Source organism: Rhinopithecus roxellana, chromosome 8, assembly GCF_007565055.1.
Source record: "Rhinopithecus roxellana isolate Shanxi Qingling chromosome 8, ASM756505v1, whole genome shotgun sequence".
Classification (NCBI taxonomy): Eukaryota; Metazoa; Chordata; class Mammalia; order Primates; family Cercopithecidae; genus Rhinopithecus; species Rhinopithecus roxellana.
Genome location: NC_044556.1, coordinates 9,550,722 through 9,569,624, shown reverse-complemented (window position 1 = coordinate 9,569,624; position 18,903 = coordinate 9,550,722). Strand labels below are relative to the sequence as shown.

Below are 18,903 nucleotides of genomic sequence, written 5' to 3'. Positions count from 1 at the left end.
TGTCACCCAGGTTGGAGTGCAGTGGCGTGATCTCGGCTCACTGCAAGCTCCGCCTCCCAGGTTCATGCCATTCTTCTGCCTCAGTCTCCCGAGTAGCTGGGACTACAGGTGTCTGCCACCATGCCTGGCTAATTTTTTTTGTATTTTTAGTAGAGACGGGGTTTCACCATGTTACCCAGGATGGTCTCAATCTCCTGACCTCGTGATCTGCCTGCCTCGGCCTCCCAAAGTGCTTGGATTACAGGCGTGAGCCACCACACCAAGCCCCGATCAAGATGAAACTTAAAATGGCAGCACTTGTCCAAGATAGTGATAATCCTGTTCTGTCAATATGGGGAATCTTAAAAAAAAAAAAAAAAAAAAAAAAAAGCCAAACTCTTAGAGACAGAGAGCAGAACTGTGGTTACCAGGGAATAGGGGTGGGAAGAAATGAGCAGATATTGGGGCACAAATGTGTGGGTTCTCTGGAGACTTGCATAGTATTAAGAAGTGGGTTTGCCCCAAATTGGAAAATGTGGGCTCTGTGTTCAAATAGTCTCACTTGGGTCTTAGGGCTGGTAAAGTTTGCTGGAAATTTGCATGTGCATTGTGCATACGCACGCTAGCATGATATTTAAATCAATGTTCTGAGAATTTTAAAGAGATACAGTTTTTCTATCTCAGCACAACATACTCATGAAGCATTTACCGTCACCCTTAAAAAAGATCACACACAAAGTGTGATCAGTTAATTGGTGAGTTAGGTAGATTCATCAAAACACCAGTTCCTCCTTTGTGCAGGCTAAATTTATGACGGTGGACATCTCTGGTCTTTATCCTGTTAATCTGGGTGTCCGAGTTTAATGCTAAATTTTAAAAGATGAGACTGGGCACATCGGCTCATGCCTGTAATCCCAGCACTTTGAGAGGCCGAGGTGGGTAGGTCACCTGAGGTCGGGAGTTCGAGACCAGCCTGGCCAACATGGTGAAACCCAGTCTTTACTAAACATACAAAGAAAAAAAAAAAAAAAGAAAGCTGAACTTGTTGCAATCTCGGCTCACTGCGACCTCTGCCTCCTGGGTTCAAGTGATTCTCCTGCCTCAGTCTCCTGAGTAGCAGGGACTACAGGCGCCTGCCATCATGCCTGGCTAATTTTTTTGTGTATTTTAGTAGAGAGAGGGTTTTGCCACATAAGCCCCATTGGTCTTTCCCTTATTGCCCTTCTGACCAAGCGGAGGTGGGTGATCCTTCCCCTCCCTCAGCTGGGACAGGTGAATCACCCATCTCGGCCTCCCAAAGTGCCGGGAACAAGCATGAGTCACCGCACCTGGTCTTGTTAACGGACATTGAATTTCCTTTTGATGAAGTGGACAGGATGGTGATTAACTGTTAACGGACTTTGAATTTTCTTTTTTCTTTCTTTCTTTTTTTTTTTGGAGATGGAGTTTCGCTCTGTTTCTAGGCTGGAGTGCAGTGGCATGATCTTGGCTCACTGCAACCTCTGCCTCCCAGGTTCAAGCGATTCTCCTTCCTCAGCCTCCTGCGTAGCTGGGACCACAGGTGCCCGCCACCACGCCTGGCTAATATTTTGTATTTTTAGTAGAGACGGTGTTTCATCATGTTGGCCAGGCTGGTCTTGAACTCCTGACCTCAGGTGATTCACCTGCTTCGGCCTCCCAAAATGCTGGGATTACAGGTGTGAGACACTGTGACTGGCCTTGCATTTTATTTTCTATAAAACCCTGTGTATACACTCTTTTTTCAAAAATTGAGGTGAAAATCATATAACATCAAATAATCTCCCTTCCTTCCTTCCTTCCTTCCTTCCTTCCTTCCTTCCTTCCTTCGTCCCTCCCTCCCTCCTTCTCTCTCTCTCTTTCTCTCTTTTCTTTCTTTGTATTCCTTTGTCACCCTAGCTGGAGTGCAGCATGAACATAGCTCACTGCCGACTCCTGGGTTCCAGCCTCCTGTCTCAGCCTTCCTGCTAATGGACTTTGAATTTCTTTTTCTTCTTTTTTTTTTTTTTGGAAATGGAGTCTCGCTCTGTTGCCCAAGCTGGAGTGCAGAGGCTTGATCTTGGCTCACTGCAACCTCCGCTTCCCAGGTTCAAGTGATTCTCCTGCCTCAGCCTCCCAAGTAGCTGGGATTACAGGCAGGTATGGTGGTGGGCACCTGTCATCCCAGCTACTCGAGAGGCTAAGCCAGGAGAATCACTTGAACCCAGGAGGTGGTGGTTGCAGTGAGCTGAGACCGTACCACTGTGTTCCAGCCTGGGTGACAAGAGCGAAACTCCATCTCAAAAAACAAACAAACAAATAAAAAATCAAAACAAACAAACAAAGAAAAAAGAAAATAGAACTGATTCAAATGACTGTGAAGCACCTGAAGGAAAATTCTTGATTGGTAGAAACACAAAGAAATCCTCAAAGACTGCACGTCTAAAAAATTCTATTTTATATTCCTGTGAACAGTTTTACTCCTATTGGTAGATTACTGTAAGCTAGTTTATACAATACATATTTTTCCTTTTTGACTGACTTATTTCATTGAGCATAATGTCTTCAAACTAATCATGCCTTCCCAACCATCCCCCAAAGTCTTAACTCATTTCAGCATTAACTCAAAAGTCCACAGTCCAAAATCTCATCTGAGACAAGGCAAGTCCTTTCTGTCTGTGGATCTTTACATCAAAAGCAAGTTAGTTACTTCCTATATACAGTGGGGTACAGGCATTGGATATACCCATTCCAAATGGGAGAAATTGGCCAAAACGAAGGGGCTGAAGACCCCCTGCAATTCCAAAATCCAGTGGGGCAGTCAAATTTTTTTTTTTTTTTTTTTTTTTTTTTTTTTAGAGATAGAGTGTCTCTCTGTCACCCAGGCTGGAGTACAGTGACTCGATCTTGGCTCACTGCAACCTCTGCCTCCTGGGTTAAAGCAATTCTCTTGCATCAGCCATGGGGACTACAGGCGCATGCCGCCATGCCTGGCTAATTTTTTTTTTTTTTGTATTTTAGTAGAAACAGGGTTTCGCCATATTGCCCAGGCTGGTCTTGAACTCTTGAGCTCAGGCAATCTGCCTGCCTCGGCCTCCCAAAGTGTTAGGATTACAAGCGTGAGCCACTGTGCCTGGCCAGGCAGTCAAATCTTTTTTTAAAATTATACTGTAAGTTCTAGGGTACATGTGCACAACATGCAGTTTTGTTACATACGTATACCTGTGCTGTGTTGGTTTACTGCACCCATTAACTCGTCATTTACATTAGGTGTTTCTCCTGATGCTATCCCTCCCCCCTCCCCCAACTCCACACTCCACTACAGGCCCTGGTGTGTGATGTTCCCCACCCTGTGTCCCAGTATTCTCATTGTTCAATTCCCACCTATGAGTGAGAACATGCAGTGTTAGGTTTTCTGTCCTTGAGATAGTTTGCTCAGAATGATGGTTTCCAGCTTCATCCATGACCCGACAAAGGACATGAACTCACCTTTTTTATGGCTGCATAGTATTCCACGGTGTATATGTGCCACATTTTCTTAATCCAGTCTGTCATTGATGGACATTTGGGTTGGTTCCAAGTCTTGGCTATTGTGAATAGTCAGGCAGTCAAATCTTAAAAAGCTGCCAGATAATCTCCTTTGACTCCGTGTCTCACATCCAGGTCACGCTGATGTAAGTGGTGGGTTCTCACGGTCTTGGGCGGCCCCTTCCCTGTGGCTTTGCAGGGTACAGCCTCCCTCCCGGTTACTTTCACAAGCTGGCGTCGAGTGTCTGTGGCTTTTCCAGATGCATGGTCCTGAGTCCAGGTAAGGATGGAGAGGGGCTGCAGGGCTAGATTTGTGGGGGAGGGCGGTGTGTGGGTCTCACTTCCCCTCCCCCTCAGCTGGGGACACCCCACACCGCCCCTCTCACTTCCCCCTCTAGAGGTGAGAGCAAGGATGCAAGACGCGGGATTATCTGGGTTGGAATCCTGAGTCCACTACTGTGTAGATGAATTGCCTTGGGCTTGTGACTCAGGTTTTCTGCCACTATTTTCCTTAACTGTTAAATACAGAGGCCCCAGCAGTTACAAAACCAGTAACTTTGGGCAGATGACTTAACGTTTTGCGCCTCTGTTTTTCTCATCTGTGAAATGGGGTGATGACGATTCCTCCAGGTTTGTAAGTCTTGCATGAACATGAGCTGAGTTAATGTGTTAAAACGGTGTGCAGTCCATATTAAATGCCGTCAGGAGCATTTGACTTTACTTTTGAGTCCCCAATTCCAAAATCCAAAAAGCCCTGGAAATCAAGTCGTTTTGGTAAATTGTTTGGCGGCAATCTCTGACCTGAACTTTTTGTTAATTGTAGTCTTTTTTTTTTTTTTTTTTTTTTTTAAGACAGAGTCTCACTCTGTTACCCAGGCTGGAGTGCAGTGGCACTATCTCAGCTCACTGCAACCTCCACCTCGTGGGTTCCAGAGATTCTCCTGTCTCAGCCTCCCTAGTAGCAGGGATTACAGGTGCCCATCACCACACCCAGCTAATTTTTATATGTTTAGTAGAGATGAGGTTTCACCATGTTAGCCAGGCTGGTAATTGTAGTCTTGATTTTTTTTTTTTTTTTTGAGATGGAGTTTCGCTCTTGTCACCCGGGCTGGAGTGCAATGTCACGATCTTGGTTCACTGCAACCTCCACCTCCTGGGTTTAAGTGATCCTCCTGCCTCAGCCTCCCGAGTAGCTGGGGTTACAGGTGCCGGCCACCATGTCCAGCTGTTTTGTATTTTTAGTAGAGACGGGGTTTTCCCATGTTGACCAGGCTGGTCTTGAACTCCTGACCTCAGGTGATCCGCCCACCTCGGCCTCCCAAAGTGCTGGGATTACAGGCATGAACCACTGCGCCTGGCCTGTAGTCTTGATTTTTATCCCACTTAATGTTAATGTTAACACTTCTCATTGTAAAAAAAAAAAAAAAAAAAAAAAAAAATAGGTATGGTGTTTGATTACAAAATGCTGTCCCAACCTCGCTGAAGTGAGGCATAAAAGATGGTATAAACGCCGGGCGCAGTAGTTCACGCCTATAATCCCAGCACTTTGGGAGGCCGAGGCAGGTGGATCACGAGGTCAAGAGATCGAGACCATCCTGGCCAACATGATGAAACCCTGTCTCTACTAATAACAGAAAAATTTGCATGGTGGCGGATTGCTGTAGTCCCAGACTTGAGAGGCTGAGGCAGAAGAATCACTTGAACCTGGGTGGGTGGAGGTTGCAGTGAGATGAGATTGCACCACTGCACTCCAGCCTGGACAACAGAGCGAGACTCCATCTCAAAATAAAATAATAAAAAAAAGATGGTCTAATCCTGTACAACATTTTCAAATATTGGAAAGTTCTGGGTTCCAAAATGTATTTGAGGTCCAGTGCAGTGGCTCATGCCTGTAATCCCAGCACTCGGGAAGGCGGAGGCGGGAAGAGGGGCATTTCGGGAGACTGAAGTTTGAGACCAACTGGGGCAATGTAATGAGAACTCATCTCAAAACCAAAAAAAAAAAAGCCAGGGTGTGGTGGCCTGTGTTGGCGGTCCTAGCTATTTGGGAGGCTGAGGTGGGAGGATCACTTGAGCCCAGGAGTTTGAGGCTGCAGTGAGACACGATCATGCCACCACACTGTAGCCTGGGTGACAGAGCAAGACCCTGTATTTTCAGTAGAGGTGAGGTTTCACCAGGTTGGCCAGGCTGGTCTTGAACTCCTGACCTCAAGTGATCTTTTATTACTATTATTATTAAAGTTCTGGGGTACATGTGCAGGATGTGCAGTTCCGTTACATAGGTAAACGTGTGTCATGGTGGTTTGCTACACCTGTCACCAGGCTGGAGTGCAATGGCGCGATCTCGGCTCACTGCAACCTCCGCCTCCTGCGTTCAAGTGATTCTCCTGTCTCAGTCTCCTGAGTAGCTGGGATTACAAGCGCCCTCAACCATGCATGGCTAATTTTTGTATTTTTAATAGAGACGGAGTTTTACCATGTTGGCCAGGCTGGTCTGGAACTCCTGATCTCAAGTGATCCACCCATCTTGGCCTCCCAACTTGTTAGGTATTTTGCAGTGTCTGCTTTGAGGGACAGTCACCCAAAGTGATCTCTGTTTCCTCTCTTGTCAAATAGAGGCACCAAGGAGAAAACAGGACTTTTTTTTTTTTTTTTGACAGGGAATCTTACTCTTTTGCTCAGGCTGGAGTGCAGTGGCATGATCACGGCTCACTGTAGCCTTTGACCTTCCGGGCTCTACCCAGCCTCCCATTTCAGCCTCCTGAGTAGCTTGGCGTAGCACACCACTACACCTGGTTAATTTTTGTACTTTTTGTAGGGATGGTTGTCTCACTATGTTACCCACGCTGGTCTTGAACCCTGAGGCTCAAATGATCTGCCTTCCTCAGCCTCCCAAAGTGCTGGGATTGTAGGTGTGAGCCACCGTGCCCAGACTGCTTCCTCTATTCTTCAAACATCCCTAACCAAGAACTTTTTTTTTTTTTTTTTCTGAGACAGAGTCTTGCTCTGTCGCCCAGGCTGGAGTGCAGTGGCGTAATCTTGGCTCACTGCAACCTCCACCTCCAGGGTTCAAGCGATTCTCCTGCCTCAGTCGGCCGAGTAGCTGAGATTACAGATGCATGCCACCATGCCCGGCTGATTTTTGCATTTTTTAATAGGAAAATGAAAAGACAGAAAAAACTTGATGCCCTCCCTTGTCTTACCCGCCACCCCACCCCGACTCCCACCCCAGGTGACCCCTGTGTGTAAACATTTTCTCTCGAACTTAAATAAAATTTAAAAAACCCTAATCAGAAGCAGTGGTCACGGGCGCACCCACTGCACTCCAAAGAAGGTCTCATCAGTGTTTCGGGAAGGCAAAAGTGTCCCAGTAAGGTTGGTGCAGAGTGTGTCTCCTCGGGCCAGGGGCGTCAGGCGCTGGGAGGCAATGGTACAACCTTGGTGGAAGCTGAGACGTAGCAGACTGATGCTACGGGAGGCGGGAGAGCAGATTCCCACGGCCAGGGTGGTGGGGTGGTGGTGTCTGGAGGTTGACGTGGAGGAGCAGATGGCCAGCGTCACCTGGATGTGGACCATGTAGATGCCGTCACGATGGATACGTAGCTGCCCCTTGTCCAGCTCTGGTCCATGCAGGAAGGAGCGGCCCAGTGCTGGGCCCCCCTGCCAGTATAGCCTGGGGTCCTGCTGAGGTCCTAGGGCACAGGGTTAGAGGGATGAGAGGATGAAGTTTTAGGGAAACTGAGGCACAGGGGGTCATAGAGAAAGTCAGATATAGAGATCGAGAGTTAGAGATCAAGGGATAGGTTGGACATGGTGGCTCATGCCTGAAATCTCAGCAGTTTAGGAGGCCAAGGCGGGTGGATCACCTGAGGTCAGGAGTTCAAGACCAGCCTGGACAACATGGCGAGACCCCATCTCTACAAAAAATAAAAAGTTAGCCAAGTGTGGTGGTCCTGGCTACTCTTGGGAGGAGGCTGAGGCTGGAGGATCGCTTGAACCTGGGAGGATGAGACTGCAGTGAGCTATGATCACACCACTGTACTCCAGTATGGGTGACAGAAACCCTGTCTCAAAAAAAAAAAAAAAGAAAAGGAGGGGAGTAGAAGGTTAGAGATCTAAAGGGAAGGAGAGAGGGGTAAGGGGAGAGGTGTAGAGAGAGGGACCAAGAGATACCAGGAGAGAGAGAGAGAGAGAGAAAAAAAAAACAGAGACAAGGGTAGAGACAGATGGGGAGGGAGTGATATATATAGAGAGAATGCATGAGAGAGCGACAGAGAGAATGAGAGAGCAAGAGAGAGTAAGAGAGCAGGAGAGAGCATGAGAGAGAGACAGCAAGAGAGTGTGTGTGTGAGAGAGAGGACAAGAAAGCTTGAGAGAGAGTGCATGAGACAGCATGCGAGAGAGAGCCAGAGAGAGTGAGAGAGCAGGAGAGAGCCAGAGATTGGTAAGACAGCATGAGACAGCATGAGAGAGAGAGAGTGCAAGAGAGAGCTTGAGGGAGTGCATGAGAGAGTGAGAGAGCACGAGAGAGCACGAGAGAGTGAGAGAGCATGAGAGAGATAGCATGAGAGAGCCAGAGAGAGTAAGAGAGCACAAGAGGGCATGACAGGCCGGGCGCGGAGGCTCAAGCCTGTAATCCCAGCACTTTGGGAGGCCGAGACGGGCGGATCACGAGGTCAGGAGATGGAGACCATCCTGGCTAACACGGTGAAACCCTGTCTCTACTAAAAAATACAAAAAACTAGCCGGGCGAGGTGGCGGGCGCCTGTAGTCCCAGCTACTCGGAGGCTGAGGCAGGAGAATGGCATAAACCCGGGAGGCGGAGCTTGCAGTGAGCTGAGAACTGGCCACTGCACTCCAGCCCGGGCGAGACAGAACGAGACTCCATCTCAAAAAAAAAAAAAAAAAAAAAAAAGAGGGCATGACAGAGAGAGAGCAAGAGAGAGCTCGAGAGAGTGCATGAGAGTGAGAGAGGGCAAGAGAGAGCAAGAAAGAGTAAGGGAGAGTAAGATTAAGAGAGCACGAGAGGGCATGACAGAGAGAGAGCAAGATAGAGCTCGGAGAGTGCATGAGAGGGCATGAGAGAGGACATGAGAGTGACAGCACGAGAGAGCTTGAGAAGTGAGAGAGCATGAGAGAGCCAGAGAGAGTAAGAGAGCACAAGAGGGCATGAGAGAGAGAGAGCAAGAGAGAGCTCAAGAGAGTGCATGAGAGCGAGAGAGTGCATGAGAGCGAGAGAGCATGAGAGTGACAGCACGAGAGAGCATGAGAGAGTAAGAGAGTAAGAGACAGTAAGAGAGAGTAAGAGAGTAAGAGAGCAGGAGAGAGCAAGACAGAGCTCCAGAGAGTGCTTGAGAGAGAGAACACGAGAGAGTGCAAGAGAACATGAGAGAGTGCGAGAGAACACGAGAGAGCAAGAGAGTGTGCGTGAGAGAGAGGACGAGAGAGCTTGAGGGATCATGCACGAGACAGCGAGAGAGAGAGCACGAGAGAGCGAGAGAAGGAGAGGAGACAGTGCGAGAGACAGCATGAGAGAGAGAGAGAGAGCAAGAGAGAGAGAGTGTGTGTGAGAGAGGACGAGACCTACAGAGCTCGAGAGAGTGCACGAGAGAGTGAGCGAGAGTGCCTGAGAGTGAGAGGGAGCGTGCGCACGAGAGAACGCCAGAGAGCGAGAGAGAGGATGCGCGAGAGAGCGCACGAGAGACAGCGCCAGAGAATTCCCCAAGGGAAGCCTGCTCGGGTAACACCCTGAACCCCAATAAAAGCTTTGGCTCCCAGGTCCCTTTCTTTTTCTTGCTCTCTACCTGCTGGTTGAGTGTCTCAGAGAGCTCCCACACCTTCCCGTTGGCCCTCCTCTCTCTAGGATCTTTATTTTCTTGAGAGACGGTGTCTGACCCTGTCACCCAGGCTGGAGTGCAGTGGTGCAATCATAGCTCACTGCGGCCTCAGCCTCTGGGGCTCAAGCTATCTCCCACCTCAGCCTCCTGAGTCATTGGGAAGTGGCGTGCGTCACCATGACCAGCTAATTTTCAAAATTTTGTTCTAGAGATGGTGGTCTTGCTATGTTTTGCAAGCTGGTCTCGAACTCCTGGGCTCAAGCGATCCTCCCGCCTCAGCCTCCCAAAGTGCTGGGATCATAGCCGTGAGCCACGGTGCTCGGCCGTATTTCACGTGTTTCTCGCAGCGTCTCCTGTCTCCGTGTGTTATCTGACTGACACACCTGAGCCTCACTCTCCTTTTCACTCAAGGCTCTCCTGGACACTGGCTGTCTTGTTAGGAAGGAACTGAACACAGGTCAAACAGGAGCCACAAGGTTGTTTACCAGGCTTTGGAAATTTCCTGTATTGTTTACCAGGCTTTGCAAATTTCCTGTAAGAGTGACACCTGGTCCCCTGTCAGACACTTAGGCATGACATCATCCACCAGAAGAAAGAACGGTCATGTGAAAGATACTGTCAACACGCACGGTCACGCCCGGTGCCCCGTCGATGCGGGGCTAGAGTTTACAGTCACCCTCCAGAAAGGGGCCTCAAGACCAAATTACAGGAAAAATATAGGGGAGAGAGAGAGAGAGAGAGAGAGAGAGAGAGATCGATCAGGGGTCAGAGACCCAAGGAGAAGAGAGAGAAACAAAGGTCCTTTCCATTACAAAATGGAAGGAACAAGCCTGCAGTGATATTAGTCTCTGGGGATGAACCGTGGAAAAACAGAAGAGGAAGAAGTGTTCGAGAGAGGCTGGGAGGAGACATATTCTCACCTAGCGCAGAACGGTTCATTTCATCTCCCTTAAGGCTTCTTGCCGATGCCACCCACTCAGAGACCCCCTGCCCCCCACCGCCACGACTCCACTTTAAATGAGAACCCCAACCCTGGCACGCCCAGATTCCCCACCCACATCCTTGCCTGATTTTTCTCTAAAACCTGCTCTTGGCCTGTTTTACTCTATGCGGCATTGTTCTGTTTCTCACATGTTCATTTTTATCTTTTGTCATCTCCTCCTGGGTAGGAGTAATAGTAGAAGGGAAGCTCACCAGGCAGGGATTTCTGTCTGTTTTGTGCGCAGCACCGGAACAAGGCCTGCCCACTGCAGATGTATAATTAGTGCTTGTGGCATGAATGGAGGAAGGGTAGCCATTCCTGCGAGCGTTTTTGTTTACTAACAAAATCCCTTTGATTCTTCTAAGGGAGGAGATCGAATGTGAAGGACTGCGAGCGAAAGAGAGAGAAAGGTAGCGGATGCCCAGAAACACACACCTGCCCCATCTCTCTCTCTCTCTCTCTCTCTCTTTCTCTCTCTCTCTCTCTCTCTCTCTCTCTCTCTCATTCTCTCCCTTTTCCTCTTTCTCTTGGGCATGATCTCTCTTTCTCCCTCACCCTCTTTCTCTTCTTCCCCCTCTCTGTCTCTTCCTCTCTATCTCTGCCATTCTCCTCTCTTCTTTCTTTTTCTTCCTTTCCCTTTCTTTCTTTCTTTCTTTCTTTCTTTCTTTCTTTCTTTCTTTCTTTCTTTCTTTCTTTCTTTCTTTCTTTCTTTTCTTTCTCTTTCTTTTTCTTCTTTCTTTCATCTTTCTTTCTTCCTTTCTTCCTCTCTCTGTCTCTTCCCTCCCTCCCTCTCTCCCTCCCTCTTTCTTTCTTTCTCTTTCTTTTCTTTCTCTTTCCTTTCATTTATTTATTTGTTTACTTATTTATTTGACGGAATCTCCTTCTGTGATCTAGGCTGGAGCGCAGCGGCATAATCTCGGCTGACTGCAACCTCGGCCTCTCAGGTTTAAGCGATTCTGCTGCCTCAGCCTCCCGAGTAGCTGGGATCACAGGCACCTGCTACCACGCCCAGCTAATTTTTGTATTTTTAGTGGAGACGATGTTTCACCATGTTGGCCAGGCTGATCTCAAACTCCTGGGCTCAAGTGATCCACCGCCCTCGGCCTCCCAAAGTGCTGGGGATTACAGGCGTGAGCAACCACACCCGGCCGCCTCTCTGGTTTTCATTCACTGTTCCTCTCTGTCTCTCCCTCCCTCTCTCTCTCCGTCTCCTCTATCTCTTTTTTTCTCTCTCTCTCCCTCTCTCTTTCTGTCTTTCTCCCTTGCTCTCTCTTCCTGTGTCTCTCCCTGTTTCTTTCTCTATTTCTTTCCCTGTCTTCTTCTGTCTCCGTCTGTCCCCTCTGTCTCTCTCTGTGTCTTTGTTTCTCGCTGTCTCTCCCTCCCTTTCTCTTGGCCTCTCCCTCCCTCTCCGTCTCTCTTCTCTCTGTCTCCTCTTCTCTGTTTCCTTCCCTGTCTCTCCCTCTCTCTCTCCCTCCGTCTCTCTCTGTGTCTCTTTCTCTCTGTCTCTCCCCACTTGTCCTTCTGTCTCTCCTTCCTTCTCTCTCTGTGTCTCTTCTCCCCGTCCCTCCACGTCCCCCGTGTTACCTGTATGATTCAGCTGCAGCTCAGCTATGTCCCACTGGAAGAAAAGACCAGAAAACAGAGCACGGACGTAAGCAGAGAGGTTCTATGTGTCCCCCGTGCCAGGAGCTCTCTTTTCTCTGTCCATCCTCCTTTCCACCTCTCATCCCACGGCGCGCACGGGTGACTTCATTTGATTTTATTTACTTTTAAGACTTCTTAAAGAGGAAGCAGGTCTGAACCAGCGGGGAGCGTAAAGTCGAGACCTTCAAAATAACTTCTTAGTTTCCCGAATCGTTTTCCTGTATGTCACTGGGCGCGAGTGCACCGCGCGCACCGGACTCTCTCAGCTGCAAAGGTGCCCGGCGCGGTCCCCAAGGGGATCCCTCCCCCACCCGGAGCGAGTGGCTGGGGCCATCCCGTCCTAGTAGGCCCCAGGGAGCCCCCACGCCCAGCCTTGTGAAGCCCCCAGCAGCCTCTGAGTCAGCCTGCCGGGGAACACCAGAGCCGAGTCATCTTCCATTTCCATGTGCGCCTACCTTTCCCATCCTGGGATCTCCCTGTACCTCCTGGCAGGGTGACTCTCTCGGAGCCCCTACACCGCGCAGCTGGTCGCCGCCTCGCCTCCCTGTTCTGGTCTCTGTTTCTGCCCTACCAGATCTTCCTCCCTGGCCTCTTTGTACCCATCTCATTCTGATTTTGTCTTTTCTGTCACGCTCCTCACGGTCCCTCCGCCCCTCTCCGTATTCTCTGCCGGAATAAGTTGGGATGTTTTCTTCCCAACTTTCTTTCTTTGTTTTTTTGAGATGGAGTCTGGCTCTGTCTCCCAGGCTGGAGTGCAGTGGCCGGATCTCAGCTCACTGCAAGCTCCGCCTCCCGGGTTCACGCCATTCTCCTGCCTCAGCCTCCCGAGTTGCTGGGACTACAGGCGCCCGCCACCTCGCCCGGCTAGTTTTTTGTATTTTTAGTAGAGACGGGGTTTCACCGTGTTAGCCAGGATGGTCTCGATCTCCTGACCTCGTGATCCGCCCGTCTCGGCCTCCCAAAGTGCTGGGATTACAGGCTTGAGCCACCGCGCCCGGCCTTCTTCCCAACTTTCTATCTCACTCACCCCAAGTGACTCGAGCGGCAGCTGCTGCTGAGCCCGTGAGAGGCGCTGGATGCAGACCACGAGGCAGATCGCCAAGCACGCGACCAATGGAACCAAAGCAGCCCGCAGGACGCACGCATAGGGCCTGCGCCGCACCGCGCAGCCCGAACCCTCCTCCGGCATCGCCGCCGCGATCACCTCCGCTAGCGCAGGCGGGGCGAGGAGGGCGCAGAGCGCTGCGGAGAAGGAAGGAAGGCAACTGCAGCCCCCTCCCGGGGCTCCTGGGCGTCTACTTGCCTCAACTTGTCAGGGGACCAGCCTGCCCCTCTTTGGGGATGTCCGGCCGGTCGAGGGGAGGGACTTGAACGATTGGCGAGGGGAAATTCCCTCCAACAGTCTGCAGCTCTTACAGTGGGTGGAGGTGATTGCCGGATGGGCCAGGCAGTGGCCTCGGGTGAGCCGCAGAGTTGCCTGTCCCCAACCCCTCCCCGCCCGATCTTCAGGCAGAAGACACCCAATCTTCCTATTTCCCTCTCCACCTCATTCTTCCGGGGCCCATTCATTTATTCAACAAACTTCCACTGCACATTTGTGAGGGACTAGACTGTTCTGTGCACTGGGGGTACAGCAAGCATCCAAGAATTGGGGGTGCTCCCCAAATATTCGTGTACCCATCACCTGCATTTTTTGTTTTGTTTTGTTTTGTTTTTTTGAGACGGAGGTCTCCCTCTGTCGCCCAGGCTGGAGTGCAGTGGCGCCATCTCAGCTCACTGCAACCTCGGTCTCCTGGGTTCAAGCGATTCTCTTGTTTGAGCCTCGCGAGTAGCTGGGATTAACAGGCGCGCGCCATCATGCCTGGCTAATTTTTTGTATTTTTAGTAGAGATGGGGTTTCACCATGTTGGCCAGGCTGGTCTTGAACTCCTGACCTCGGGTGATCCGCCCGCCTTGGCCTCTCAAAGTGCTGGGATTAAAGGCATGAGCCACCGCTCCCAGTCAGCTATCCCCTGCATTCTTGGAAACCTCCTGCTTTTTTGTTTAAAGTTAAATTAAACTAATATTTTTATTTTTTTATTTTTATTTTTTTGAGACAGAGTCTGGCTCTGTTGCCCGGGCTGGAGTGCAGTGATGTGATCTCGGCTCACTGCAAGCTCTGCCTCCTGGGTTCACGCCATTCTCCTGCCTCAGCCTCCCGAGTAGCTGGGACTACAAGTGCCCGCCACCAAGCCTGGCTAATTTTTTTGTATTTTTAGTAGAGATGGGGTTTCACCATGTTAGCCAGGATGGTCTCAATCTCCTGACCTCGTGATCCACCCGCCTCGGCCTCCCAAAGTGCCAGAAAAGAGCACTCCCAAAGTGCTCACAGGCGTGAGCCACCGCACCCGGACTAAATGAATATTTTTAGAGACAGAGTGTTGCTCTGTTGCCCAGGTTGGAGTGCAGTGGCGCCACACAGTTCACAGCAGCCTCAAACTCCTGGGCTTCAGTGACCCTCCCATCTCAGTCTTTTGCATAGTTGGGTCTACAAGCACACGCTATCATGCCTGGCTAATTAAATTTTTTTTTTTTTTTGGTAGAGGATGGGGTGTTACTATGTTACCAGGCTGGTCTCAAACTCCTGGGCTCAAGCGATCCTCCTGCGTAGGCCTCCCCAAAGTGCCAGGATTACAGGTGTGAGCCACCACACCCAGGCCCCCGCTCCTGTTCTTGATGGCTGTAGTGGGTTAACAGCATCCTCCCAGAATTCATGGCCACCTGGAACTGCAGAATATGACCTCATTTAGAAATTAGGGGTTTTTTGCAGATGTAATTAGGGTTAAATGAGGTCATCCTGGATTAGAGAGGGCCCTCAGGTGGAGAGAAAAGAGACACATAGAGAAGGAGGCTAGAGAGGGCTCTCAGGTGGAGAGAAAAGAGACACATAGAGAAGGAGGCTAGAGAGGGCTCTCAGGTGGAGAGAAAAGAGACACATAGAGAAGGAGGCTAGAGAGGGCTCTCAGGTGGAGAGAAAAGAGACACATAGAGAAGGAGGCTAGAGAGGGCCCTCAGGTGGAGAGAAAAGAGACACATAGAGAAGGAGGCTAGAGAGGGCTCTCAGGTGGAGAGAAAAGAGACACATAGAGAAGGAGGCCATGTGAAAACAGAAACAGAAACTGAGCAAGGCAGATGAAAGTCAAGAAACACCAAGGAGTGGCCGGGCGCGGTGGCTCATGCCTGTAATCCCAGCACTTTGGGAGGCTGAGGCGGGTGGATCACTTGAGGTCAGGAGTTTGAGACCAGCCTGGCTAACAGGGTGAAACCCCGTCTCTACTAGAAATATAAAAAATTAGCCAGGCGTGGTGGCGGGCGCCTGTAGTCCCAGCCACTCAGGAGGCTGAGGCAGGAAAATGGCGTGAACCCGGGAGGTGGAACTTGCAGTGAGCTGAGATGGCGCCACTGCACTCCAGCCTGGGCGACAGAGCCAGACTCCGTCTCAAAAAAAATAAATAAATAAAAATAGAAAATAGAATAGCAGGGTGTAGTGGTGCGTGCCTGTAATCCCAGCTACTCGAGAGATTGAGGCAGAGAATCACTTGAACCTGGGAGGCAGAGTCTGCAGTGAGCTGAGATCGGGAGACTGAGACCAGCCTGGCCAGCATGGTGAACTCCTGTCTCTACTAAAGATACAAAAATGTGCCGGGTGTGGTGGTGCACAACTGTAATCCCAGCTACTCAGGAGGCTGAGGCAGGAGAATCACTTGAACCTAGGAGGCAGAGGTTGCAGTGAGCTGAGATCACACCACTGCATTCCAGCCTGGGCGACGGAGTGAGACTTCATCTCAAAAACCCAAAAAAAAACCCAAACCCAAACCCAAAACCAAAAGAGAGAAACATCAGGGATTGCTGGCTAGGTAAATATCAAATAAATTGGTGTAGGAGGTCATCTTGGAGGTGCCGTCCACCCACTGCCCCAGACCTGGAGACCTAGGGCTCCCGTGAAGGAAATTCCTTTATTACTTGGGAGATCCCAGGTACTATGTAATCATATGTATATGCTGATTTCTTGGACGTCCCAAAATTCTGGACCTATTGACTTCCACCTGTCACCTGCCCTGCACATGCTGTATGTAGGCTCAGGCTCTGAAATCTCCCATCTCTCCGGTTTCTAGCCACCAGAAAGTGGAAGAGGCAATGGAGTCTCCCCTTGGACCAGTTAGGGGGCATGTGGCACTACTGACACCTTGATTTCAGGCTGTGGCCTCCAGAACAGTGAGAGTATACATTTCTGTTGTGTGAAGCCATCCAGTTTGCGACACTTTGTTATAAATTCCCGAGAAAACGAATCCAAAGGTGTAGTTAGAGCATAAAGGCCATCCTAACCTTGTACGATGGTGACAAAATGTATGAGTCGACCCTGACTCATTACAATTGTACCAAAGCTTGCCAACTGGGTGTGGCTAATGTTTGGTTGTAGACGCCGACATTCAAAAACTTTGTTATATATTGGGGTGTGGGTGAAGGGCAGGTGGGAACTCTGCGGACCATTTTTGTAGCTTCTTGTGAGCCTAAAACTAATTCACAATAACAAGTGACACTCAACTCCTGTTATTCGAGGTAGTTATCGCCCACAAACACCGAACAATTCTCCTAGGGGAAATTATCTAGTTAGAGGCCAGGCGTGGTGGCTCGCACCTGTAATCCCAGCACTTTGGGAAGCCGAGGTGGGCGGATTACTTGAGGTTAAGAGTTGGAGACCAGGCTGGGCGTGGTGGCTCATGCCTGTAATCCCAGCACTTTGGGAGGCTGAGGTGGGCGGATCATAAGATCAGGAGATCAAGACCATCCTGGCTAACATGGTGAAACCCCATCTCTACTAAAAATACAAAAAAATCAGCCGGGCGTGGTGGCCGGTGCCTGTAGTCCCAGCTACTTGGGAGGCTGAGGCAGGAGAATGGTGTGAACCTGGGAGGCAGAGCTTGCAGTGAGCTGAGATTGTGCCACTGCGCTCCAGCCTGGGTGACAGAGCGAGCCCCTGTCTTAAAAAAAATAAAAATAAAAAAATAAAAGAGGTTCCAGCCTCTTTTTCTGGCTGGAACTATGGAGGGTGTAGAAGAGAAGAAGAAAGTTCCTGCTGTGCCAGAAGCCCTTAAGAACAAGCGAAGGAGGCCGGGTGCGGTGGCTCAAGCCTGTAATCCCAGCACTTTGGGAGGCCGAGACGGGCGGATCACGAGGTCAGGAGATCGAGACCATCCTGGCTAACACGGTGAAACCCCGTCTCTACTAAAAATACAAAAACTAGCCGGGCGAGGTGGCGGGCGCCTGTAGTCCCAGCTACTCGGGAGGCTGAGGCAGGAGAATGGCGTAAACCCGGGAGGCAGAGCTTGCAGTGAGCTGAGATCTGGCCACTGCACTCCAGTCTGGGCGACAGAGCGAGACTCCGCCTCAAAAAAAAAAAAAAAAACAAAAACAAGTGAAGGAATTTCGCAGAGCTGAAGATCAAGCACCTGAGAAAGAAGTTTGCCCAAAAGATGCTTCGAAAGGCAAGGAGGAAGCTTATCTATGAAAAAGAGAAGCACCATCACAAGGAACATAGGCAGAGGTATAGAACTGAAATTCGAATGGAAAGGATGTCAAGAAAAGCTGACAATGTCTATGTACCTGCAGAACCCACATTGGCGTTTGTCATCAGGATCAGAGGTACCGATGGTGTGAGCCCAGAGGTCCGAAAGGTGTTGCAGCTTCTTCGCCTTCGTCAAACCTTCAATGGAAACTTTGTGAAGCTCAACGAGGCCAATCAACGTGCTGAGGACTGTAGAGCCATACGTTGCATAGGGGTACCCAAATCTGAAGTCAGTAAATAAGCTAATCTACAAGCGTGGTTATGGCAAAATCAGTAAGAAGTGAATTGCTTTGACAGATAACGCTTTGACTGTGTGATCTCTTGGAAAATATGGCACCATCTGCATGGAGCATGTGATTCATGAGGTCTATACTGTTGGAAAACGCTTCAAAGAAGCACGTAACTTCCTGCGGCCCTTCAAATTATCTTCTCCACAAGGCGGAATGAAGAAAAAGACCACCCATTTTGTAGAAGGTGGAGATGCTGGCAACAGGGAGGACCAGATCCACAGGATTCTTAGAAGAATGAACTGTGGTGTGTACCACAATTATTTTTCTAAGCTGTTCGGTTAATAAATAGTACCTGTTCTCAAACTGAAAGAAAATTACATGTGTATATTTATGTGGTTAGCTTCCCGAGAGCTTCTAGCTATGAATCAGCAAGCAGTCAGTGTCATGAACACCGAACTCACAGCCAACAGAGTTAGAACTCATGCCTGGGCATAGCTTCTCGAACACAGGGATTTCCTCCTGTGTGAGGCTCATCACGGTCTCCTTGCTCTTGCGGACATTAGACAGGGCTTCAGCACTACTTGGGGGCCGTTTGAAACAGCAAAATTACCAACAAAAAGCAAAAAAAATTGAAAGGAGATAAAAACAGGAGATTTCAGAGCCTGAGCCTCTAGCATTTGCTGGGTGGGTGAAAGAGGGTGGTCAAATAGGTCCAGAATCTTGAGGTATTCAGAAATCAGAGTATCCTCCCTGGGATCCCCAAGTACTAAAGGGATTTCCTTCACAGAAGCCCGAGGACTCCAGGTGTGGGGGAAATGGGTAGACAGCACCTTCAAGACAACCTCCTACCCTAATTTATTTAACATTTACTTAGCTGATCTTTTTATCAGCTTAAGATATAAATAGTTTGGAACTCACATCATTAACAAATAACTAATACCTTCTAAAAAGATGGGGAGAAAAGAGATGGGGCGTGGTGGCTCATACACGTAAACCCAGCACTTTGAGAGGCTGAAGTGTCTTAGGAAAATCCCAAAACGAAACAGGAGCTGTCAAGTCACAAAAATAAGTACAACTGCTTATGAAACTGAATCTCATTCA

The 18,903-nt window shown here is 49.5% G+C and overlaps 1 protein-coding gene and 1 pseudogene across 2 annotated transcripts; one reads left to right on the top strand and one right to left on the bottom strand.

The window, feature by feature from the left end:
- Positions 1-6,640: 6,640 nt before the first annotated feature.
- CD70 (CD70 molecule) lies at positions 6,641-13,358 on the bottom strand. 2 transcript variants are annotated; one of them, XM_010367164.2, is made up of 3 exons: positions 12,995-13,358; positions 11,908-11,941; positions 6,641-7,196 (listed from the first exon to the last, which is right to left on the bottom strand). In XM_010367164.2, the coding sequence occupies exons 1-3, from the start codon at positions 13,154-13,156 to the stop codon at positions 6,808-6,810; spliced, it is 585 nt and encodes a 194-aa protein (XP_010365466.1). In that variant the 5' UTR covers positions 13,157-13,358; the 3' UTR covers positions 6,641-6,807. The 2 variants fall into 2 exon arrangements, with proteins under 2 accessions (XP_010365466.1, XP_030790841.1); XM_030934981.1 differs by lacking the exon at positions 12,995-13,358 and adding an exon at positions 12,423-12,706.
- A 3,691-nt stretch (positions 13,359-17,049) lies between these two features.
- Positions 17,050-18,144, top strand: LOC104665469 (annotated as a pseudogene).
- Positions 18,145-18,903: the final 759 nt, after the last annotated feature.